Source organism: Pistacia vera, unplaced genomic scaffold (assembly GCF_008641045.1).
Source record: "Pistacia vera cultivar Batoury unplaced genomic scaffold, PisVer_v2 Contig100, whole genome shotgun sequence".
NCBI classification, from domain to species: domain Eukaryota; kingdom Viridiplantae; phylum Streptophyta; class Magnoliopsida; order Sapindales; family Anacardiaceae; genus Pistacia; species Pistacia vera.
The window spans coordinates 344,958-370,201 of NW_022195028.1; the positions used below are offsets into that span (position 1 = coordinate 344,958).

General features: G+C 34.8%; 3 protein-coding genes across 4 annotated transcripts; 2 read left to right on the plus strand and 1 right to left on the minus strand.

Annotated features, from left to right (window-relative positions):
- The first annotated feature begins 9,088 nt into the window (after window positions 1–9,088).
- Window positions 9,089–20,243, plus strand: LOC116126883. Its single transcript, XM_031412587.1, has 29 exons — window positions 9,089–10,693; window positions 10,797–10,883; window positions 11,001–11,202; window positions 11,285–11,393; window positions 12,025–12,114; window positions 12,261–12,342; window positions 12,426–12,485; window positions 12,565–12,617; window positions 12,808–12,974; window positions 14,032–14,242; window positions 14,439–14,496; window positions 14,612–14,668; window positions 14,765–14,851; window positions 14,970–15,171; window positions 15,254–15,362; window positions 15,994–16,083; window positions 16,230–16,311; window positions 16,395–16,454; window positions 16,534–16,586; window positions 16,776–16,942; window positions 18,000–18,210; window positions 18,407–18,464; window positions 18,579–18,635; window positions 18,723–18,974; window positions 19,236–19,300; window positions 19,431–19,487; window positions 19,565–19,658; window positions 19,758–19,898; window positions 19,976–20,243. Exons 1-29 carry the CDS (start codon window positions 9,416–9,418, stop codon window positions 20,078–20,080), a joined length of 4,344 nt encoding a protein of 1,447 aa, XP_031268447.1. The 5' UTR covers window positions 9,089–9,415; the 3' UTR covers window positions 20,081–20,243.
- Window positions 20,244–20,661: 418 nt separating this feature from the next.
- Window positions 20,662–22,742, plus strand: LOC116123667 (cyclin-dependent kinases regulatory subunit 1). Of its 2 annotated transcripts, none has more exons than XM_031409441.1 (4): window positions 20,662–20,792; window positions 20,887–20,964; window positions 21,046–21,106; window positions 22,336–22,742. In XM_031409441.1, the coding sequence occupies exons 2-4, from the start codon at window positions 20,912–20,914 to the stop codon at window positions 22,480–22,482; spliced, it is 261 nt and encodes an 86-aa protein (XP_031265301.1). In that variant the 5' UTR covers window positions 20,662–20,792; window positions 20,887–20,911; the 3' UTR covers window positions 22,483–22,742. The 2 variants fall into 2 exon arrangements, with proteins under 2 accessions (XP_031265301.1, XP_031265358.1); XM_031409498.1 differs by having other exon boundaries at window positions 20,718–20,792; window positions 20,870–20,964.
- Window positions 22,743–23,760: 1,018 nt separating this feature from the next.
- LOC116130491 (GLABROUS1 enhancer-binding protein-like) lies at window positions 23,761–24,703 on the minus strand. The gene has a single exon (XM_031416255.1). It carries the CDS (start codon window positions 24,597–24,599, stop codon window positions 23,886–23,888), a length of 714 nt encoding a protein of 237 aa, XP_031272115.1. The 5' UTR covers window positions 24,600–24,703; the 3' UTR covers window positions 23,761–23,885.
- Between the last annotated feature and the right edge of the window lie 541 nt (window positions 24,704–25,244).

Sequence of the window (25,244 nt, forward strand, 5' to 3'; positions counted from 1 at the left end):
ACAGACGTGTGGGGACCCATTCCTGTGTCATCCCTTAGAGGCTTGATGGGAATGCAAAATGTCATATTTAACCCCCTTAATGTTTAGTCTTTTATACGTATTTGTTTCCTAATTGTACTCATTATTACTTTATTTTGGTTTAGGAAGCAAATGGAGGTGTTAATTGAAAAACGGAATTAATTAGGGGAATTCGGACAGTTTCGCCACTGCTTCGTATTCTGGGCATAATTCTCTCATCCGAGCTCCGATTGAGATGATTCAAAATGCTGTGGAACGCTAAGAAAGAGATCTACAACTTTCATGTTTTGAGTTTTTAGAGATACTGGCTGAATAAAGGTTGTAATCGAGCTTGAAGTTGATGCACCTGCATTGCCGACGTCCTGGAGCGTTCTGACTTGTTATGCAAGTCAGTCTATTATTGCACGTTTTGAAGACATACATGCTGCACGAAAATTACAGCTGGAAACACCACTTTCCTATTTTATTAGGACTCTATTTTATTTTATTTCCAATTAGAATTAAATTAGGATTAATGTTATTTTAGGATAGGAGAATATTTCTTTTAGGAGATTGAGTGGGATTCGAATTCTAAAACGGGATTTTTGCAAAGGGATCAGATTAGGGTTTTTGAGGGGGACCACGCCTCTCTCTTCTCTTCTCTGGAATTTTTTCTTTCTTTTGAGTTTGGATTATGGCCATGAGCGGCTAAAGCTTTTGTAACTTGGTCGTCGGAAACGGAGACCTCGGAATCAACCAACTGTGAGATCTAATCTATTTTATTTTAATGTTCAATTTTTGTGTTTGAGTATTGAATGTTATTCTGTGCATATCTTCATGATTGATGCAATTAATTACTAGGAGGCCTACTAGTGTATTATTTGTTGCAATCTACTGCTGAGTTTGATATCAAATCCGTAATTGTTTGATCCCTCTAACTTGTGAAGCAATTAGGGTTAATAATTTGCTGCGCCAGGAATTAATAATCTTAAGAAGAACATTCAACTAAATTAAATACAACCGCTTGTGTTTGTGTTGTTTAGCTTCATCGATTTCTCTAATTCTTAAGGCTGCTATTAGATTAAATTTTGAGCGCTTGTATAGGGTTGTTTAGTGGTAAGATTAATTAAGATCGCTTGTTTCCTAATTAATTACGATTAAGGAGAGGTAGGAAAATAGTTCCAACGGTGAATATTCAAAGTAAGAATTGATTTACTTTTGCATCAATGATCAGTTGTAAGATTCCGATGGTGGATGTTGACGGAGACCAAGTTTCGTTATTTTGATTGATTTTTGATTTAAATTGCTTTTGTTTTCCTGAGATTGTTTTCTGTTTTTACTCAAAACACCCAGCCTTGTTCACATCATTGAAAATTCGGCTAGACACTCTTCGTGGGATCGACCCTTGCTTACCCTATTTACAGTTCGGTAGTTAGGTTCGGAAGGTTTTAATTCTGGGTGCCTACGACAGCACGCCAAGGCTCAAAGTACTATGCCACGTTCATTGATGACGCAAGCAGAAAGGTATGGGTTTATTTTCTAAAAAATAAATCTGATGTTTTTAATACTTTTAAAAAGTGAAGAGCCATGGTTAAAAATGAGACAAACCTGAAGTTGAAGTGCTTGCAATCCGATAATGGGGGAGAGTACATTGATCAAGGGTCTAAGGAATATTGTGCCAATAATGGGATCAAGATGGAGAAGACCATTCCTGTAACTCCTCAATAGAATGGTGTCGCCGAAAGGATGAACAGAACCCTAAATGAGCGTGCAAGAAGTATGAGATTGCATGCTGGACTACCACAGACATTTTAGGCTGATGCAATCAATACTACATCCTACTTGCTTAATAGAAGACCCTCTGTATCGCTAAATTGCAAGATCCCAGAAGAAGCTTGGAGCGGCAAAGAGGTAAATTATTCTTTCTTAAGAGTGTTTGGTTGTTTAGCACATGTTCACATCGACTCTACTCTTAGAAGTAAGCTTGATGCTAAATCTAACAAATGTTTTTTCATTGGTTATAGTGACGCCAAGTTTGGTTATCATTTCTGGGATGACCAAAACCACAAGATTATAAGGAGCAGAGACGTCATATTCAATGAAGAAGTGATGTACAAGGATAAACTCAACATGAAGTTAGAAAGTCCAAACACTAAAGTGAAGAAGCAAAAGGTAGTTCTTTTGAAAGACTTCCCAATGAATGGCATGCAGGACAATGACTAGGAAGATCAAGATAATATAGCCCAAGAAGTTGAACCACAAACACTCGTGTTTGAACCTAGAAGATCTTCCAGGACTATAAGACCACCGCAGAGGTACCCTTCTTCTTTACACTATATTTTACTAACTGATGGTGTTGAACTAGAGTGTTAAGAGGAAGCAATAAAAGTTGAGGACTCAATCAAGTGAGAGCTAGCTATGAGGATGAGATGGACTCATTATCAACAAATCAAACTTGATAGTTGACAGAGCTACCACAAGGGAAAAAGGCATTACAAAACAAGTGGGTTTATTAGGTGAAAGATGAACATGATGGCAGCAAACGATATAAAGTAAGACTGGTCGTGAAAGGATTTCAGCAGAAAGAAGGCATTGACTACACTGAAATTTTCTCTCTAGTTGTCAAGTTGACAACAATAAGAACAATACTTGGGTTAGTGGCAAAAGAAGACCTTCATCTTGAGCAGTTAGATGTAAAGACGGCGTTTCTTCATGGAGAACTGGATGAAAAAATTTATATGCAGCAGCCACAGGGTTTTAAAGTACAAGGAAGCAAGAGAATGGTGTGCAAACTTCAAAAGAGCTTATATGGGCTAAAACAAGCACTTAGACAGTGGTACAAGAAGTTTGATGGGTTTACGTGTAGTAATGGTTTCCTTAGATGCCAAGCAGACCATTGCTGTTATTTCAAGAAACTTGGTAACTCCTATATCATCCTATTATATTTAGATGACATGTTGATTACAGGGACTTGTAAACAAGAAGTAGACAAGCTAAAAGGCAATTGTCAAATGAGTTTGCTATGAAAGATTTGGGAGTTGTAAAATCAAGACGGCGTAGGCGTGCAATCTGCGATCTGGCCACGCGATCGGAGAACTCTGATGCGTGCGATCTGCGATCTGGCCACGCGTTTGGAGAATTCTGATGCGTGCGATCGGAGAATTCTAACGCGTGCAATCTACGATCTGGCCACGCAATCGGAAAACTCTGACTCGTGCGATCTGGCCACGCGTTTGGAGAATTCTAATGTGTGCGATCTGCGATCTGGCCACACGATTGGAGAATTCTGACGCAGGTTTGAGATCTGAGCACGCCATCAAGGAACTTGGATGCAAGTTTGAGAATCGGATCTGCATGGGCCACCAAACTGTTGACGCTTGATTTTGGACGCCAACGACTCGCACGTGAGAAGCGCTAAACGGACTTAGGAATCACACATGATGGATCCATGAGATTTGAATATAGAGCTGAGATTATATATGTTGTAGAAAACATAAATAAAAGATTGGCAAGAGGGGTTTTTATAGTGGTTCGGATGCTCAACAAGCGACTCCTACATCAACTGTTATTTTATTCATCTCTGAATATTTCTATGATTTTTCCCAGAAGGCATACAAAGATAAAAGAAATACAGTGTTTACAGAGAGAGAATGAAATGAAGCTCAAATCTCAGCCCCTGCCCCCTTCTTCGGGAAGAGGAGTGCCCATTTATACACCTAAGCACTCAATGTAATGATTGTTTTGCAAGTTGTCTTGACACATGGAAGGCTCTCGTCCATTCATATCTTGAAAGGAGATAGAGTTGGTGAGAATATCTTTGGAGATATAGGGTTGACAGCTGGTACAAGAAGACATTAAATGAGCTGACAGAGGCGTGACTTTTTAGGCATAACAAAACCTATGGCTAGTGTTCCTCCACAGTTGATTTTGACATTCATGATTTCTCCAATTTGCATATGGTATGCAACACCAGCTTAAGGAAGTTTGGTAAAATACAATTTAGAATGTATGTATTGGAGAATTTTTCCATATATACAGAGGAGACTTATGCGACCTCTCTTTTTTAGTAAAAACAATGACACGAGTGTTAGGCTATTGAACCTAACACTTTGAATGCTTAATACTAAATACAACTTACACATTTAATGCACTTGGAAAATAACATAATTTAGATTCAAATCTTAAATCTATCCCTTATAGGTAATTAAAAAAAAACAATCCAAATGAGGAAGTTTTCTTTTACTAAATTAGGAAAAAAATAAAACCAAACTAAGAAATTATGTAAAATATATTAATTATCCTAATTCCTTAACAAAGGTAATAGATTGGAATAATTACTTCAATAGAATAATTTCAACTTTAATGAATTTTCTTTTCAAATAAGAATTAACAAATTTTATTACTACCCAAAGCGCACCAACTCTATCAACAATTCTTTTTCATGTAAAAACATTTCTATAAAGTAGTTCAATTGTGATAGTGAAATCTATTACAACAAACTAAACCATTTATCTTTTATCCCTTTGTAGTGGGTAATTAAGAATCTTGATTATAATTTTAAATCATAATATTAAAAAAGAATCTTATTAGAATTGTTGTATATGCATAGTGTCGAAGGGTATTCTCACACATTAGAAAAATTAGTGATTTCCAACTAAAATTGCATCGTAGTAGGGTAAAAAAATTATCTTGATTATAGTTTATGTCAGAAAAGATAAAACACCATTCTTGACGTTGTATTGCATTAAAAGAGATGTTTTATACCAATACTTGTTTTTGCATCGGGAGAAAATGGGTAAGAAAAACACAGTATTCTTATAATATTAGGACACGAGATTATGGAAGGCTTTTTTAGAAGAATAGTGGCCAACTAAAACCCCAAGGGGTGGTCTAGCGATCAAGGAGTTCAAACTTTAGAGTCACCGATCACATTGTGACTTACTTAATCATTTGTGCTTTTATAAAGTGTTTAATGGACCTTGAAGATTAATTGAGGTACACATAAGCTAGTTCAGACATTCTGATTATCCAAACAAACAGAAAAAAGTCACCAGCTAATATAATTGAAAAAGCATGGATGAAAAATTTAAGTAGTAAGTAATTATTTGAATGTTTAATTAATGAATTTAGATGTTCATTTAAATTAGTATCAGTGGTTTGGTGGTTAGTACAAAATTGTCTAAATTTTAATCTGAAGCCCAAAAATTGCCTAATGCAAATCCGATACACAAGTTTATATTAGCCGAATCCGTAAAGTATAGTATCCGTATATCCTTGTTTGTGTATGTAATTAATAATTAATTCAAATTTAAAGTGGGTAACGGCTAGGGAAAAAACATATTAGCCAGATGGCAGCACAAAAATCATTCCCGCCACGACGTAAATTACGAATACGACCAATAAAATTCCACATTTCCAATACAATTTAATTACACATTTTATCTCACCACCAGTCCGAGGCCGGGCAGACACAGCGGCCAATTTAGTCATCTCACGCTCCATTTTAACGTGCGTAAACTACACTTTTATTTCATATCGTTTCAGACAAGAGGCAAGCATTGCTATTCTTCCAGCCTAATACTTGCAAGAGGCCAGGCTGTTAAAATATTTGCAAATGAAATTCTTCTTTTTTATTTTGATTTTTTAAAAAGTTTTTATTATTTATTATAGATACTATAATATAGTATAATCTCTATCAATTAATACTCGATAAATTAATAATTTCTTACGATCTCGACTTGGTTTAATAAGTTAAATTAATAATTTTGATAAATTAATAAAATAATACTTTTTTGGAAACCCTTACATAACTTTATGATCTCATTCATATTATGAATAAATAATTTATTAATTGACTATGGTATTTTGTTAAAATATATCTCGATTGTTACTTTTTGTAATAGCACAAATATTTTTTTGTTGAATACATTTAATTAAACTAATAAAATTATATACAATGAATATTATTTAATTAAGTACATAAATTCAATGAATTTATTATACACAATGAATATTATTTAGTTAAGTACATTAGTACAATGAATTTAAATTAATGTTTTAATGTATATTTAGTGGATTAATTCATATTCAATTGATTAGATTGGTAAAATATAATAAACTTTTAGTTGATTAAATGTATGTTCGTCTCTATGAATTAATTTATCAATTAATTAATACATCTTTTAATTAATAGAATTTATATGGTCCTAAGGTTATTAATTTATAGAGGCTATACTATATACATATGTGTGAGATATTTTAACTAAATATTATATAAACTATTGTTTATAATTGGACACAAAAATAGAGTAAAACTATATTGTATTTCTTAAATATAATGTATCTTGCTAAATTATATCGTATAGTTTAAATTTTACAAGTAAGTCAGGAAGAAAAAATTGTAAAAATTAACTCCAAGGGATTAACTTAGCGGTCAAAGAGGTTTACTCCATTCTTTGGAGTATTCAAACCTTGAAACCACTTATCACAATAACATTAAGACCAAATAAGTGACAATGTTTTAGAATTACCTATCACAATAATATTATGACTTATCTAATCACTTGGGGTTATAAAGTCTTTAATGGACCTCGGAGATTAATAGAAGTACGCATAAAATGACTCCAAAACCTTTGTTACCAAAGAAAAAAAAAAAAAAAAATCTAAAGTAAAAAAATGGTAGCATATAGGAAGAGTGTGAACACGCAACAAAAAAAGTGGTGGGTAAGGTATTGATAAGCAAAAAGTCAATAGGTCAGCACAATCTAAAGCAATCGCGCGAATATTTGGCAATTGCCTATTGGCCAACCTCCCTATTTTTGTATGTGTGTATTGGCTCAGCCGCGAAAATTCACGACTTTCAAAATTATTAAGGCAAATTATTATCAGTTTTTACGATTCCGTTACCCTCTCCATATCTTTTATGTCCCGAATTGCCCCTCAATATTCTTTTAATTTCCATCTATACGACTTTGTTGTTAGTTTTTATTGGTTTTTCTTTTCAGGTACGTACATTGTCTTTATTTTGCATTTGCACCCTTGTATTTTTAGAAAATGTTAAAATTATTCACAAAGAATATGATTTTTCGTAAATTAATTAGTTAATCCCCATTCCTCAACCAAAATGGTTGTATTGATTCCATAAATTATATATTTCATATACGTTTTAATTAAAACGATTATTGTTTTAAGAAATGTCATTATTGAATGAATTCATTATGTTCTATATTATAAGAGTAATACTACACTTACAACCAAATTTTATAAATTTTTTCTCACAACCCGAACGTGTTAGCTTGCAATTAGTCTATGATGAATTTTTTCGCTTGACCAATTGCAAGCTGACTAATTGTGACTTGCCATGTCAAAATTGTGAGAGAGAGTTTATGAGATTAGGTTGTGAGCCAATTTTTATTGATATTATAATTAACATATGAACACTATAGTTGTTGAGATATATTACAAAGTTGAATCTCATATCAGTTACCTCTATAGAATTATAATTGCAATGCGTTACAACTTGCAAAAATCACTACGAAGCCACGTTATTGGTCAAACATAAAACTTTTTGACAGATCATAACTAGAAAAGGCCACAACCATCATTTTTTAAATGTAGTTTTGTTTTTTTCTTTACACAGATTACACGGTCATGCATGTTAGCCATTTGGAGGAATACCATATATATACAAAATACAATTAGGTTATTATTAAAGAAAATCATAATTGTGAAACGTTATAGTTGTTAGGGCCACATCAAAGCTACGTTGGCACCAAATATGCAAGTTTACAACCATATCATAATTTAAAATAAGATTTTTAGAATTCAATTTTAATTTTCTTTTCACATATTACAGAGTTAATGCTAGCTATTTGTGGCAATATCATTAGTACATAAAGCTATTGTCAGCCAATCTGAAGTTAAGAAATGGCACTACAAATAGGGTACCATTAAAGAAATCCGAGTGGTGAAACATTACAGTTTGCTAGGGCCATATCAAGGCTACGTTGGCACTCAAATGTGCAAGTTAGAGTTATATATGCTAATCATTAGGAGGAATATCATAATTAAACAGAGTTATTGTTAGCCACATTGAAGTTATGAAAAAACACTACATATAAGTTACCGTTAAAGAAAATCTTAATTATGAAACATTTAAGTTTGCTAGGGCAATATCAAAGCCACATTAGCACTCAAATGTGCAAGTTTACAACCCCATCATAATTTAAAGGCATCTTCTCTATTTTCAAATTTCAACTTTATTTTTCTTTACGCATACTAGTCATTTGGAGTAATATCATAATTAAATAGGCTCATTGTTAGCCACGTTAAACTTACAAAATAGCACTACAAATAAGTTACTATTAACGAAAATCAGAATTATGAAACTACATTTTGATAGGACCATATCAAAGGCACATTGGCACTCTAATGTGCAAGTTTAAAAACACATCATAATTTTAAAAACATCTTCTGTATTTGTAAATTCAACTTTAGTTTTCTTTGCATAGATTACAAAGTTATACATGTTGACCATTTGGAGGAATATCATAATTAAATTGAGTCACTATCAGTCACGCTGAAATAAGAAAGAACACTACAGATAAGTTACCATTAAAGAAATTATAATTATGATACGTTACTTTGTAAAGCGTATCATGGCCGCTTTAGCGCCACGTTTTTGTTCAAACAACTCAAACAAGCCATTTGGTAGCCACATCATAACTCAAAAGGGCCACTTCCTCGATTTTCAAAATTTCTCTCACTTATTTGCATATAAGTCCTATCCCGACTATTATTATTATAAACATTCTATCTAAAACACAAAGAACTAATTTCAAAACCAATCTTCATCTCTTACCTACAATCTTCTCACATGCTCCCCCTACGACAATAAGGGTAAAAGTGCAAAAAATTAGAACAATAAAACCATAAATGGAAATACCATAAATATTAGAGAAACAAATAAGAATACCTAAAAGTAGATGACCACCATTATCAAGAACAAAACAAATACTCGGAAACAACCCCAATGGTAATTGAAAAGGGGTAGTTTCGTCCATCTATGAAACTGAAAGTAGTGTTTATCCCTCTCCCAATCTCTGTTCTCTTCTCCTTCCAAGAAACAAACCGACTTGCCCTTCTCTGTCCCCATTATTTTTTTCCTCTTTTCTCTTAATCAAATCCTAAAAAGAAACCCTAAATTTTTCTCCTTTTTAGTCACCCTCCACAGAAAGACTCAACAACGCAGATTCTACTATTCAATTCAAGCCTGTCCAAATCAATACCATGAACACCCAATACATATACATATAACCCAGAAATGTTTTCTTGATTTGTCTCTTGTTTGTGTTCAAAATTTGAAACTTATCAAGAAAAATAGAGAGGGGAAAAGGATTGAAGTGTCGGGTTTCAAGCCATGGCGAACGGTGCGGATTCGGAGGATAAGTTTGTGGTATTATCAAAGATCCGGACGGGTTTGAAGAGGGAGTTCGAGTTTGCTTTGAAGGTTCAATCGGAGATCTGCGGGTCACTCGGGCGGACCCGGTCCAAGAAGGCACATGATAATGTGGATTCGGACCATGAGTTGGTTTCGCCGCCGCTTAAGAAGTTGAAGACTTATGTGTCGAGGAGGAAAAGGAAAGAGGAGGCGAAGGGTGTTGATGTTGTGAAGGATCTTGATAAAGATACAGAGGTTATGAGCGAAGAAGAGGCGAAAAGTGACGTGGTTGATCTTGTTGATGAAGTCAAGGTTGAGAGTATTTGTAATGTTGGTGGGGTAATACCTAAACCCAGTGGTGAGGAGGAATTGATGTGTGAAGATGAGATAGAGAAGGAAGAATTATGTAAGAATGATGGCAAAAAAGCTGTTGTTTACGAAAAGGAGGTTTTAGTAAATGTTGAAGAGGGCAAGGGCGAAAATAATCATGTAAAAGAGGGCAAAGGCGAAAATCAACATGAAGAAGAGGGTAAAGGTGAAAATCATCATGAAGAGGGTAAGAATGAAGCTGAAAAGGTGGTAATTGGCGTTGAGGAGGAGAAAAGTAATGGATGTGATAAAGTGTTAATGGATGTACAGGAAGATAAGTATGAAAAAACGGGTGAAGAGAAAGAGAAAGAGAAAGAGACTGAAAACGTAGTAGTTGGTGTTGAAGCGGAGAAAAAGGAGACTGAAAACTTAGTTGTTGGTGTTGAAGAGGAGACAAAAAATGAGACTGAAAATGTAGTAGATGCTGTCATAGAGGAGAAAAAGAACGAGACTGATGGGGGATTAGCGGAGAACGGATTGGTTGAGGGGAAATTGAAGGAAAAAGTATGGAGTAATTTGGGCGAGGAAGCTTCAAAGAAATCTGGTAGTTTGTGTGAAGAAGGGTCTGGTGCGGTAGAACCTGTTGTGGTTGGTGGTAATGAAGATGTTAAGGTAACGAATGGGGTTTTTGAGAGGCCTTTGAGAAGGTTTACGAGATCGTTTTTACAGCAGAAGGTGCAGTCAGTGAAGACACGGGGTGGAAAAGAGAGTGGTATGAAGGAAGAAAGTGATCATAGAGCAGCTAGTCCATTGTTTACTACTCCAGTGAAGCAAGACAGCCCAGTGAAGTCAAAGAAGGTCGCGAGAAAATTTTATACCAAGTTGAAAGCTTTTCTTGAGTCAGGTATACTTGAAGGAATGCCTGTAAGATACATTCGTGGCTCCAAGGTATGATTTTTTGGCTGCCATACTAATTTGATGAACCTTAATTTGTGAGGAGTTATATTCTGGTTTCAAATGTTGATTATGGTTTTTTTTTTTAACACTTTAGGTAAGAGATCCCGGTGTTATGGGCCTGCAAGGAGTGATTAAGGGCTCTGGGATATTGTGTTTCTGTGGTGATTGTAATGGGAATGAAGTGAGTTTTTTGTTTTTTTTTTTGGGACAATTTTGAATTATTTGCTTTTATTAATGTGTGATTTTAAGTTACACTAAGGTGTAAGACAATGAATTGAGGCTTCTCCCTGTCTCCTAGGTTGTTACCCCTAATGTGTTTGAGATGCATGCTGGTAGCACAAATAAGCGTCCACCAGAGTATATCTATCTGGAAAATGACAAGACACTTCGTGATGTGATGAATGTTTGCAAAGACTCACCATTGGAAACCTTGGAGGAGACTGTCCGTATGGTTGTTGGTTCTTCTAGGATTAAGTCTGGCTTTTGTTTGAACTGCAGAGGTTACTTTCACATATCTTTATTATTTTTCTTGGCATGCATGTTTTGCAGGCATGAAACTGTGTGTGATTTAATCAATTGCAGGTTCTATCTCTGAAGTTCGTACAGAGGAAATGCTGCTGTTATGTAATTCATGCATGGATTTGAAGGAGCCTGAAGCTGTCTCTGCTGGTTTGACTGAGACTAGTGATGGGTATGCTTTATTATGTGCTATTTGAAATTAGTGTCTTTGCAACAGCTGGGTTAATAGAGGCTTATTTTCCTAGTTTTTTTTATTTGTGCCATTATACTTAACTAGAGAGTTTGCTGATGATTCATTAGAAATGTGATGATGAGCTCTGTATTTGGGAGTTTTGTTTATTTATGATTATTAGAAAGACATAGGTAAAAATGAACAGATATGCATACATTTTGCTTATATTGTAGTAAATCATATCTTTAGTGTTAGACATGTCCTGAAGTTCCTTGTGGCATACATCTCATCTTGCAAAAATGGACTTTATAAAAGTTGTTACGATCCAACAATTGATGGGTTATTAGGTTTGTGGTGATAACACAAATTTTGTGTTGGCATTTTTCTTTCGCCAGATACACAATTGTGTCCCACTTTCCAGTCATTGAAATGTCATTACTATATAGAATTTATATTAAATTGTCAGTCTCAGATGTAGATGTGCATGTTAACTGGGCTCAAATGCATGCATATACACATTCAAATTAGGCTTCTCTTCCTTCTTTGAGTTAAAAATAGATAAAAACTCTTACCCTTCTGTCGATAATTTTTTCCCCCTCTGAAAATAAGTATATTTCTTTTGTTATGTCAGATCTCCAGAACCAAGTTCAGCCCAAAAGTTATCTTACAGTGTGATGAAGAATAGCAGTTCATCAAAAAGTCAAGGAAGAGTAACTAGAAAGTAAGTGTCCTTTTTGTGCACATAATATATTCTCTTTTCGTTAGTTCTTTGTTTAATCTGCTGTCCAAGGTTGAGTATTTTGTTATTGTCCACTCATTGTAACCAGAACTTTAAATTGTCTCCATCTCATGATGTTCTTTTGAAAGGGATCTGCGGATGCATAAACTGGTCTTTGAGGAAGGTGGCTTGCTAGATGGAACTGAGCTAGCATATTTTGTTCGTGGCCAGGTTGCTAGGAATTTATGCTAGAAAATGTTTATGTATTCTATTTTGGGCTATTTTGTTTCTGACTTGTTCTATGTTTTTGGTAGAAATTACTTGTTGGATACAAAATGGGAGCTGGAATATTGTGCTCTTGCTGCAAATCTGAGGTATTTTTACTTTTGCTGGAGCTATTCTTTTCCCAAGAATTCTGTTGTAGGGTTGATTTTATTTACATCTAATGAGCAGGTTAGCCCCTCACAGTTTGAAGCACATGCTGGTTGGGCAAGTCGTCGTAAACCGTGAGTATTTATCTCAAATGTACATATCATTGAAATTTTGCAAAGATGAGTTATAAGACTTGCAAACTTAATACTTTTCTTTCACATTTTTTATGGCATGATTTAAATGCAAAGATGTTTGGTGCTTGTTTTTGTGCATATTTCACAGTCCTTTCATGATTGTTTGATTTGGTCTCTGTTGATCTGACAGCTTTCAACACATCTACACATCCAATGGAGTTTCTCTCCATGAATATTCTATAAAACTATCCAAAGAACGGAGGTTCTCTACTAAAGAGAATGATGACCTTTGTGGCATTTGTATGGATGGAGGGAATTTATTATGTTGCGATTCATGTCCAAGGGCCTTCCACAAAGGTGAACTTCAAGTTCTTTTTTTCAATATTTTGGCTTATCAAGAAACCATGTTATGGTACTATGCATTTCATTATGTAGATGCTTACTATTGTTATGTATTTCTTAATTGTGAATCTAGGTAGAGAAAGGTGAAGGTAGCTTTTCTTTTTGTTTTATTTTTTGTAACCACTAGTTCTTTTTTAGGATGTTAGATTGTAAAAGAAATTGATTGAGAAAGGACACTGGCTGTTAATGTGTTGATTCCTAAATTTGCTGAGACAGCGGAAAGTAGGACGATAGCCATTGAAAATAGTCAAAAAATCCTAGGTAGATTTGACAGAGATTCATTTGTCTTGTTGAACTAATAGAAACTTATTGCTGATATACTCCAGTAAATTATATGCTCTTCCCAAGTAAACTATTATTCTTCAAGGATTCTTTCAGTTTTGCTTTGTGATTTATGTGAAATTTGTTAGTGGATTACTTATCTTATGAAATACGTAGGTGCCATTTGATTGAGGAAAAGGTCTTATTTTCTTAACTTTTTCTACTCATCATCTGTTTTTAGTACCCTGAACCTTATACTCCATCAATCAAGTCTGGTCTATGTGTATACTCACATGCAAATCTTGTAATTTGTTTGGACTTATGTGGATTGGTTCTCTGTGGCTTCTATTTTCATTTACATTTTGATGTAGGAGTGCTGTGTATTTTGACTGTTGTTACTTTCCTGAGAAATAAAAATATCTATTCTTTCATTCCAAGTTCATTTTCTCTCTTAATTTCATTGAAATAGTTGGATTTTAGCTTTTGTTATCAGTTACAATTGTATTCAGATTTATACCTACTTTCACCCGAAGCTAATCTCCTCATCTGTAATTCAAATGTAAAATTAATGCGGTGTGTGTGATCTACAGGCACCACTGGTTTCCTTAAAACCTTTTTTGGGTATCACAGCTTTGTGGCTTTTTTAACTTGATTAACATGCATGTTATATGGATAACTGTGGTGAAACATTGATCCTATTATCTTCTTTAGTTCATGGCTTGGTGCTTATCCTTATATTGACCAATTGCAGACTGTGTCTCTTTACTGGGTATTCCGAAGGGTGCTTGGTACTGTAGATATTGCCTGAATATGTTCCAAAAAGAAAAGTTTGTGGAGCGTAATGCCAATGCTAAAGCTGCTGGAAGGGTCCCAGGTGTTGATCCTATAGCACAGATAACTAATCGGTGTATTCGGATTGTTGAAACTCCGGAGACTGAATTAGGGGGATGTGTTTTATGCAGGTCAGTTCTACTATATTCCTGCAAATTGAGAATTTTCAAATTATGAGCCCTTTTTTCTATGACTTTTTGCCTCATTCATTTTTGGGTGTGTGTTTATTCTTTTACCCTATCCTTCAGTGTATGTTTTGGCTCTCTCTTGCTTACCGTATGTATTTCTCTCGCTCTTATCGTTTGGATATATCTGTTACATTTGTAGAGGACGTGATTTTTGCAAGTCAAAGTTTGGTCATCGCACTGTTATACTTTGTGATCAGGTATTACTTTTTTTTTTTTTGGGTTAAGTTCAAATGACACACACACTTTCAAAGTTTGGTTTCTAAGTGCTCTCCATATTAACTCTGTTCCACAATGATGTGTTAATTTGCCCAGTGTGAGAGAGAATACCATGTTGGCTGTTTAAAGGATCATGGAATGGAAGACCTTAAGGTGCTGAATATTTCTTTTTTACTATGGTCCTTAATTTGTGAGGAGTTATATTCTGGTTTCAAATGTTGATTATGGTTTTTTTTTTTAACACTTTAGGTAAGAGATCCCGGTGTTATGGGCCTGCAAGGAGTGATTAAGGGCTCTGGGATATTGTGTTTCTGTGGTGATTGTAATGGGAATGAAGTGAGTTTTTTGTTTTTTTTTTTTGGGACAATTTTGAATTATTTGCTTTTATTAATGTGTGATTTTAAGTTACACTGAGGTGTAAGATAATGAATTGAGGCTTCTCCCTGTCTCCTAGGTTGTTACCCCTAATGTGTTTGAGATGCATGCTGGTAGCACAAATAAGCGTCCACCAGAGTATATCTATCTGGAAAATGACAAGACACTTCGTGATGTGATGAATGTTTGCAAAGACTCACCATTGGAAACCTTGGAGGAGACTGTCCGTATGGTTGTTGGTTCTTCTAGGATTAAGTCTGGCTTTTGTTTGAACTGCAGAGGTTACTTTCACATATCTTTATTATTTTTCTTGGCATGCATGTTTTGCAGGCATGAAACTGTGTGTGATTTAATCAATTGCAGGTTCTATCTCTGAAGTTCGTACAGAGGAAATGCTGCTGTTATGTAATTCATGCATGGATTTGAAGGAGCCTGAAGCTGTCTCTGCTGGTTTGACTGAGACTAGTGATGGGTATGCTTTATTATGTGCTATTTGAAATTAGTGTCTTTGCAACAGCTGGGTTAATAGAGGCTTATTTTCCTAGTTTTTTTTATTTGTGCCATTATACTTAACTAGAGAGTTTGCTGATGATTCATTAGAAATGTGATGATGAGCTCTGTATTTGGGAGTTTTGTTTATTTATGATTATTAGAAAGACATAGGTAAAAATGAACAGATATGCATACATTTTGCTTATATTGTAGTAAATCATATCTTTAGTGTTAGACATGTCCTGAAGTTCCTTGTGGCATACATCTCATCTTGCAAAAATGGACTTTATAAAAGTTGTTACGATCCAACAATTGATGGGTTATTAGGTTTGTGGTGATAACACAAATTTTGTGTTGGCATTTTTCTTTCGCCAGATACACAATTGTGTCCCACTTTCCAGTCATTGAAATGTCATTACTATATAGAATTTATATTAAATTGTCAGTCTCAGATGTAGATGTGCATGTTAACTGGGCTCAAATGCATGCATATACACATTCAAATTAGGCTTCTCTTCCTTCTTTGAGTTAAAAATAGATAAAAACTCTTACCCTTCTGTCGATAATTTTTTCCCCCTCTGAAAATAAGTATATTTCTTTTGTTATGTCAGATCTCCAGAACCAAGTTCAGCCCAAAAGTTATCTTACAGTGTGATGAAGAATAGCAGTTCATCAAAAAGTCAAGGAAGAGTAACTAGAAAGTAAGTGTCCTTTTTGTGCACATAATATATTCTCTTTTCGTTAGTTCTTTGTTTAATCTGCTGTCCAAGGTTGAGTATTTTGTTATTGTCCACTCATTGTAACCAGAACTTTAAATTGTCTCCATCTCATGATGTTCTTTTGAAAGGGATCTGCGGATGCATAAACTGGTCTTTGAGGAAGGTGGCTTGCTAGATGGAACTGAGCTAGCATATTTTGTTCGTGGCCAGGTTGCTAGGAATTTATGCTAGAAAATGTTTATGTATTCTATTTTGGGCTATTTTGTTTCTGACTTGTTCTATGTTTTTGGTAGAAATTACTTGTTGGATACAAAATGGGAGCTGGAATATTGTGCTCTTGCTGCAAATCTGAGGTATTTTTACTTTTGCTGGAGCTATTCTTTTCCCAAGAATTCTGTTGTAGGGTTGATTTTATTTACATCTAATGAGCAGGTTAGCCCCTCACAGTTTGAAGCACATGCTGGTTGGGCAAGTCGTCGTAAACCGTGAGTATTTATCTCAAATGTACATATCATTGAAATTTTGCAAAGATGAGTTATAAGACTGCAAACTTAATACATTTCTTTCACATTTTTTATGGCATGATTTAAATGCAAAGATGTTTGGTGCTTGTTTTTGTGCATATTTCACAGTCCTTTCATGATTGTTTGATTTGGTCTCCATTGATCTGACAGCTTTCAACACATCTACACATCCAATGGAGTTTCTCTCCATGAATATTCTATAAAACTATCCAAAGAACGGAGGTTCTCTACTAAAGAGAATGATGACCTTTGTGGCATTTGTATGGATGGAGGGAATTTATTATGTTGCGATTCATGTCCAAGGGCCTTCCACAAAGGTGAACTTCAAGTTCTCTTTTTCAATGTTTTGGTTTATCAAGAAACCGTGTTATGGTACTATGCATTTCATTATGTAGATGCTTACTATTGTTATGTATTTCTTAATTGTGAATCTAGGTAGAGAAAGGTGAAGGTAGCTTTTCTTTTTGTTTTATTTTTTGTAACCACTAGTTCTTTTTTAGGATGTTAGATTGTAAAAGAAATTGACTGAGAAAGGACACTGGCTGTTAATGTGTTGATTCCTAAATTTGCTGAGACAGCGGAAAGTAGGACGATAGCCATTGAAAATAGTCAAAAAATCCTAGGTAGATTTGACAGAGATTCATTTGTCTTGTTGAACTAATAGAAACTTATTGCTGATATACTCCAGTAAATGATATGCTCTTCCCAAGTAAACTATTATTCTTCAAGGATTCTTTCAGTTTTGCTTTGTGATTTATGTGAAATTTGTTAGTGGATTACTTATCTTATGAAATACGTAGGTGCCATTTGATTGAGGAAAAGGTCTTATTTTCTTAACTTTTTCTACTCATCATCTGTTTTTAGTACCCTGAACCTTATACTCCATCAATCAAGTCTGGTCTATGTGTATACTCACGTGCAAATCTTGTAATTTGTTTGGACTTATGTGGATTGGTTCTCTGTGGCTTCTATTTTCATTTACATTTTGATGTAGGAGTGCTGTGTATTTTGACTGTTGTTACTTTCCTGAGAAATAAAAGTATCTATTCTTTCATTCCAAGTTCATTTTCTCTCTTAATTTCATTGAAATAGTTGGATTTTAGCTTTTGTTATCAGTTACAATTGTATTCAGATTTATACCTACTTTCACCCGAAGCTAATCTCCTCATCTGTAATTCAAATGTAAAATTAATGTGGTGTGTGTGATCTACAGGCACCACTGGTTTCCTTAAAACCTTTTTTGGGTATCACAGCTTTGTGGCTTTTTTAACTTGATTAACATGCATGTTATATGGATAACTGTGGTGAAACATTGATCCTATTATCTTCTTTAGTTCATGGCTTGGTGCTTATCCTTATATTGACCAATTGCAGACTGTGTCTCTTTACTGGGTATTCCGAAGGGTGCTTGGTACTGTAGATATTGCCTGAATATGTTCCAAAAAGAAAAGTTTGTGGAGCGTAATGCCAATGCTAAAGCTGCTGGAAGGGTCCCAGGTGTTGATCCTATAGCACAGATAACTAATCGGTGTATTCGGATTGTTGAAACTCCGGAGACTGAATTAGGGGGATGTGTTTTATGCAGGTCAGTTCTACTATATTCCTGCAAATTGAGAATTTTCAAATTATGAGCCCTTTTTTCTATGACTTTTTGCCTCATTCATTTTTGGGTGTGTGTTTATTCTTTTACCCTATCCTTCAGTGTATGTTTTGGCTCTCTCTTGCTTACCGTATGTATTTCTCTCGCTCTTATCGTTTGGATATATCTGTTACATTTGTAGAGGACGTGATTTTTGCAAGTCAAAGTTTGGTCATCGCACTGTTATACTTTGTGATCAGGTATTACTTTTTTTTTTTTGGGTTAAGTTCAAATGACACACACACTTTCAAAGTTTGGTTTCTAAGTGCTCTCCAAATTAACTCTGTTCCACAATGATGTGTTAATTTGCCCAGTGTGAGAGAGAATACCATGTTGGCTGTTTAAAGGATCATGGAATGGAAGACCTTAAGGTGCTGAATATTTCTTTTTTACTATGCAGTTTTCTTTGCTGAAAATTCAACATTTTGTGTACAAGTCTTACCCTCATTGTTCAACAGGAATTGCCAAAAGGAAAGTGGCTATGTTGTGCAGATTGCAAAAGAATTAATTCTGCTCTGCAGAAGTTGGTTGATCGTGGGGAGGAGAGGCTTCCAGACACTTCTATAAATGTCTTAAAAAAGAAGAACGTTGATAACACTTCAGATTGTGGGCCTGATGTTGATGTCAGATGGAGGGTTCTTAGAGGGAAGAAAATGGATGCTTCTGATGGTACTAGAGTGTTGCTTTCCAAGGCAGTTTCTATATTCCATGTGAGTATTTTTATTTATTTTTTATTTTTTTTATTTTATTTTTGTGTGTGTAGATAATTGCTGACGAAATGACATGAAATTGTCTTTGACAAATAGGGTCATGTTGCAGGCATTTTCCTGTATTGAATACAGCATAACGAGTTTTTCATGCATGATTTGAGAACTAGGCATTCATGATAGTTTGTTGTTTTTATTTTGTCCTTGAGCGAAGTTTTGGCATCAAATTCTAATGGATGTATTTTGTTCTTCTTTCTTCTATAGGATCGTTTTGATCCGATCATTGAATCTCAATCTAAACTTGACCTTATCCCATCGATGGTTTATGGGTGAGCTATAAGTTGTTTTTTTTTTTTTTTTTTTTTTTTAACCTCTTGGCTAACCTTGATTCTTACCAGTAACTATAGCTATCATCTGATATACATAGGAATGACTACATCTAGTTTATTTATTTTGCAGGAGGAGTCATAAGGGACAAGATTACCATGGGATGTATTGTGCGATATTGACAGTAAAGTTAGTGTCACTTCTGATGAGTTTTACTGTTAGTCTATAGAATTTTATTTATTCTGATTACATTGGTTATTATGCAGCCAAGTTGTGGTATCAGCTGGAATCTTCAGGATTTTTGGGCAGGAACTGGCAGAGCTACCTCTGGTTGCAACTAGTACAGAGTGTCAAGGCCAGGTGATTACATTAGGCTGCATGGCTCTCAATTTTTTGATTCTCTGCCTAATTTGTTTGTCGTGAACGATATCTTAACCTATTTAAAAACTGTTTCTGCAGGGTTATTTCCAGTGCCTTTTCTCTTGTTTTGAGAAGCTACTTGGCTTCTTAAACGTGAAGACTCTTGTACTTCCATCGGCCAGTGAAGCGCAAGCCATTTGGACTAATAAGTTTGGTTTCAACGAGATGAGCCAAGATGAGGTGTGTGTGCATTTTCACTTAAATTCTCAGTTATATGAATATTTTTATGTCGTTATTCTTACTGTCTGCATTTGCAGCAAAACAAGTACAGAAATGACTATCCTATGATGATATTCCAAGGAACATCAATGCTGGAGAAGGCAGTCCCAAAGTGCCGAATTGTTGCCAAATCAGTTGGTTGAAAGTTGGAAATGGATTTTCTGTGAAGATGGAGAAGCCATGTTATTTTTGTAGATCCTTTTTCCTAGAAAATGTACAGGGGTCCATTGTCTTTCTATGTACAGGGATTAGTGGTAAAGTTTAATATTATAATCTGGGTTAGCTGACAGAAAAGAAAGAATGAGAGAGATATCAGAGTCAAGATACATCAAATTTGGGGGTAGTTTATTTGGATTGAATCATTGAAAGGGGTTTTTTTCCCAATTTTGAAATCTGTGTATTGATCCATCTATCTACCTTTGAACTATTGAGTTTAAATAGAAGCGAAGCTCTTTTGTCTCTTCTTATTGATATCAGCATTGATTGAGCAAATTGATGATATTTCTTTAATTTCCACAAGAATAAATCAATAATTTGAAAAATAAATAAATAAAATCTTATAGCCGTTGTTGAATTTTTCAACTTTAAAAAAGCAAGAATGCCGTTGTAGATTATTCGACCGAAACTTGATTTGTCGTCCAATCATCGTTTTCAAAAGCGGGAGAGGTTCAAAATTTGAAATTCAAATTCCTTTTTTATTTGGAAATAAATAAATTATTAACTCAACTTAAGAAACGTGCATTTACTTTTTGGTCCCTCTTAGAAGTCTCTTATTACGCCTCTTCCCTCTTTCTTAGCAATATTTACCCACTTGCTCTTCACTCATTGCTCACTCTCTGCTCAGCCATTATAAAGGTACGCTCCTTTCAACCGTAGCAAGACCTAATCCGATTTACTTTGAAAACTTTTTATTAAAATTGTTCCATTTGAAGCCGATCCAATCTTTCAGGAATTATCGAGGACCAAAGTTCGACATGGGTCAGATCCAGTATTCAGAGAAATACTTCGATGACACTTACGAGTACAGGTATCATTCGATTCTTATTTTTCATTTCTATTTTTTTCTGGTTTTCGAGGAATTTTTAATTTGTTTATGGTGAATGTACAGACACGTTGTTCTTCCTCCTGATGTGGCCAAACTGCTCCCCAAGAATCGCCTCCTCTCTGAGGTATTTCTCTATCTGGGGTTCTTTGTAGCCATTGTTTGTTATTACTTTTGAATATTGGTTTATTAATTGTTTGACTTGAAAAAAATCAGTTAATGAAGTGGAAATGATACTAGGGTTTGTGTTAAGTTTGATTTGATTTCTTTTTATTTGGCGATGAAAGATGACCGTTTTCTTTGATATTTAAAAGAAGGGTTTTGGTGATTTTTCATTCTTGGATACTTTACTTTGTTTTATTTAAAGAGGGCTGGAAAATGCATAGAGAAAGTTCATTTTCCCTCTTCTGTTGCAAGGAAATGTCAGGAGTGATGGATGAGACAAGAATGAAACATCGTATTCAATTTGTAGAGAGGTATGCAAGATCGAGGCTTATGGAAGGGAGAGATTTATTGTCATATCCTTGTTGTAAATGAAATTTAGAAATGTAGATAACCGTACCTACCTCTCGGTAGGCAATCAATTCAGAAGTTTAAATTATAGGGGGAATTGGGGTTCCAGGAAAGGTAACAAATAGTAATAGAGAAATCAATCCAGAGGCTCATTTTATCCTGGGGTGAAACACTAGTAAGTAAATCCGAGACATGGGTCACTTTCCTTCAAAATTTTGACGCATAAGGTTATGATGATCAAATTAATGTATACTGGTTTTTCAGGGATGGAGCCACTAAGAGCTGAGTGTGGGCTCATGCCCCCACTGACGTTGGAAAATTCAGTTAATCCTCTTCTATTTTCTTTTTGTAACAAAAGCCCTTCTTTCTTCTATGAAAGTAGTTAAGTCTTTGATTACCCCATTTTTTATTTTTTATTTTAATTTGCCTGCACTGAATCAAAATCCTGGTTCTGTTGCTACCGGTTTTGTTTGGCTTTGGGAAGAGATATTAACTTGTGAAAAGGGGCACTTATCTCTCTCTCCTTTTTTTTTTTTATTGATTTATCCTACCCATCAAAAGGATGATTAAGATGAATCCACTTTTCCTTCTCTCTCTACCCTTCTCTTATATAGAATGTTGTTGTAGATTATTTGGAACTTCAATCATGTGTTCTTGGGTCTCCAAGTATAGGAATCATGCATTAAATTTTGACGTTATGAGGTTTTCTTTGAAATTTTGCTTTTGCTTTTTGCTTCTTGTCTCTCTAATTCAGTGATTAAAATTGATTGATGATATTATGGGTATTTTTGTGTTTATTGGTTCTGAAAATTTTACTTATTTTTGAATGATTTGCTTTTGTAGACTGAATGGCGTGCAATTGGAGTTCAGCAGAGCCGTGGGTGGGTTCACTATGCCATTCATCGCCCTGAACCACACATCATGCTCTTCCGGAGGCCTTTGAACTATCAGCAGCAGCAAGAGAATCAGCAAAGCATGCTTGCTAAGTGATTTTACTTTTTAAATGTCAAAATGGAGAATAGGAAATATTTAGGGTTTAAATGTTTTGGGAGTTCTGGTACTGTATTGTATTTTAGTTCGCCCTACCAATTCTATGCTTAGCCTTTATTTGGTGCATGGCTGTGGTGTCGACATCTTTCATGTCACTGATGCTACTGGTTTAGATATGTGATGGAGTACTTCTCGTGTACTGCTTGTGGATGAAAAACCACTGGTGGAATTTGAATGATTAAAAGCTTTTTATTCTATCAGTGCTTTTATGCGGCTCTGATTATCCTGCCAGTTCAGATCACAGGTTTGAATTTGTGTGTATGTGATGTTAGTTTGATGGCCAATCATTTGCTTTCAAGAGACAGGATCTAATTTAATCATTCCTTGAAGGAAGTAATATAAGAATTTGGTAGGTTTTATTTCTTTACTTCAATCTTGAATATATGGTTAGAACTTAGAAGAACCTTTTACTTATTATTAACTGCTAATGTTAGATCTTGTGTTTTGTGGTGAGGTTTTACTTTTCTGTTGCCCAAAATGGAAACAAGAAATTGTATTTGGTTGTTGAAACACTTGCCTGAAATTTTTCAAGTAATTGTTGATTAAATAAGAGAAAGTTGTGTATTAAACTATTGATAGATGGATTAATCAGGGGTCTTTTTTATCCTGTGATGAAATAAGAGAGTGCAATTAAGTTTTTGAATTCAGTAAATTCATATATCTGTAGGAAGAAATGTATGCAAGTCGTGCTATCCGACTGAAAATGTCAACAGAAATGCTTGTTTGATCAACTTGATCTTATTTACATCAAAAGAAATGTGGTAAAATAGCAATCAAGATAATATACCGTATAAACCACCAATGGGTGATTTTGTGGTAAGGAAGCAAATGAAAGCCGTTTATTTTCAAATTCGAGTTCTTTTGAGTAAATAAGCAAGATAAAAATCTAATATGGCATCCTGAGTCTGAGTCCTCGTGATTGTTAAACCTCAGTTGTTAAAAAAGAAAAAAGAAAAAAAAAGATAATAAACATATATTTATTTATTAAGATTTCATCTAATTTCATATACACAATAGGTCTTAGCATTTGTCATGATATTTAATCTTTTTAATGAAAAATTATACATGAAAATATGAAATTTAAAAATTATGACTAATTTTAACTCCAATTAATTTCCTTTTCACAAACAAACAATATAACATTTAAACATGAAAAGGTCATTATCCTAATTCTCACAGGAATAGTTGCATCAAACTACACTAGAACTTCCATTATCCATGAGTCACCATGGCTGAAAAAAGGAAGAATTACACAAATTCAAACTTAAACTCTTAACAATAACTTAAACCCTAACAATGTCAGTACAAATATCACAACCCAAGATGATAATTAAATACATTAATCAATTCCCATTTGCAGAATCTCCAAGAACCTCCATAATCAAACCAGTCTGCTCCTTAACCAACTCAGCTTTCTTAATCACAATCTTGGCTTCTTCAATCCCAATCGATTTCCACTTCTCATCCATTTCCCTCAATTTCCCACTCCCCAAAGACCTCAACGCCTCTCTCCACACCAAACTCAACGGCAAGTACTTGGAAAATTCACCCACTAGCGCTGGGTAATCCTCCAAATTCACCACTTCTTCACGTTCCTGTTCTCGTTCATCATTTCTTTCAGCTTCAGCCAACGCCGCATTTTCTTCTTCTTCCTTTTCTTCTTTATCACTGGACTGCAGGTCTCCAAGTCTCTTGCTTTTTCGCTTGATTTGCTTGCCCCATATTTTGCGGGCAATCTTGAAGAGCTTCTGATCATGTGGGGTTTTGATAAGAGACTTGGTTCGTGCTTGTTTGTGGTACTTGGTTCGCAATGTACGGAGCTTGTATGTGATCTGTGACTGGGTGAATTTTGAGTTGTGTGCCGAGCTGATGCGGTTGAATGTTTCGGGATCGACGGTGATTTGAGGGGATGGTGGGGTTGATTTGGTGAGTTTTTCAAGGGTTTTGAGAAGACGAACCTCGTCTGAATCGGTGAACAGGCGGCCACCGCCGTTTTGGTTGGCCGACGACGACGACGGTGTGGCCTGCCTCGTCTTAGATTTGGAAGGAGTTGACATTGTTGCCTAAACGGATGGACAACGGAGATGGGTAGTGGGAGCTACTGTTTTGAAGCAGTTTATAAGCTCTCTTTACTTTGGTTACTGTAGCCGTGGTGAAGCCATTGAAATTTTAATTTTTTAAATATAGTGATGTTACATTTATACCGTCCATTACACCATTTTTATTACACTATGATGTGATACATCCACATCAGTTTTTAATTATTTTAAATTTTTAATATTATAATAAAATAATTATTAGTAAAATGGTCATAATGTAAATGGGTGGTGTAAATATAACATTACTCTTTTAATAAAAAGTGAGTTGATGGTCAAGTATGTAAGTTCAATTCAATTACTTATAATTAAGTTAATGGAAAATGCTACACTTATAACTTTTTTTAACAAATCTTCTCTTACAACCCTGACATGTCAGCTCGTAATTAGTTAGTTCGTAATGGTGATAAATTACAGTTGACCAATTGCAAACTATCATGCCGAAATTATGAGAGAAAATTTGTGAAAAGAGATTGTGGTTGTAACATTGCTCTTAAGTTCATTCCAATTGAATTAGCTAATTTAAAATTAAATTTTCTTAGATTCAAATATGAAAATGCTTCCATTGAGTATGGTTTTAGGAGCAGTAAAGACATTATATGGTCT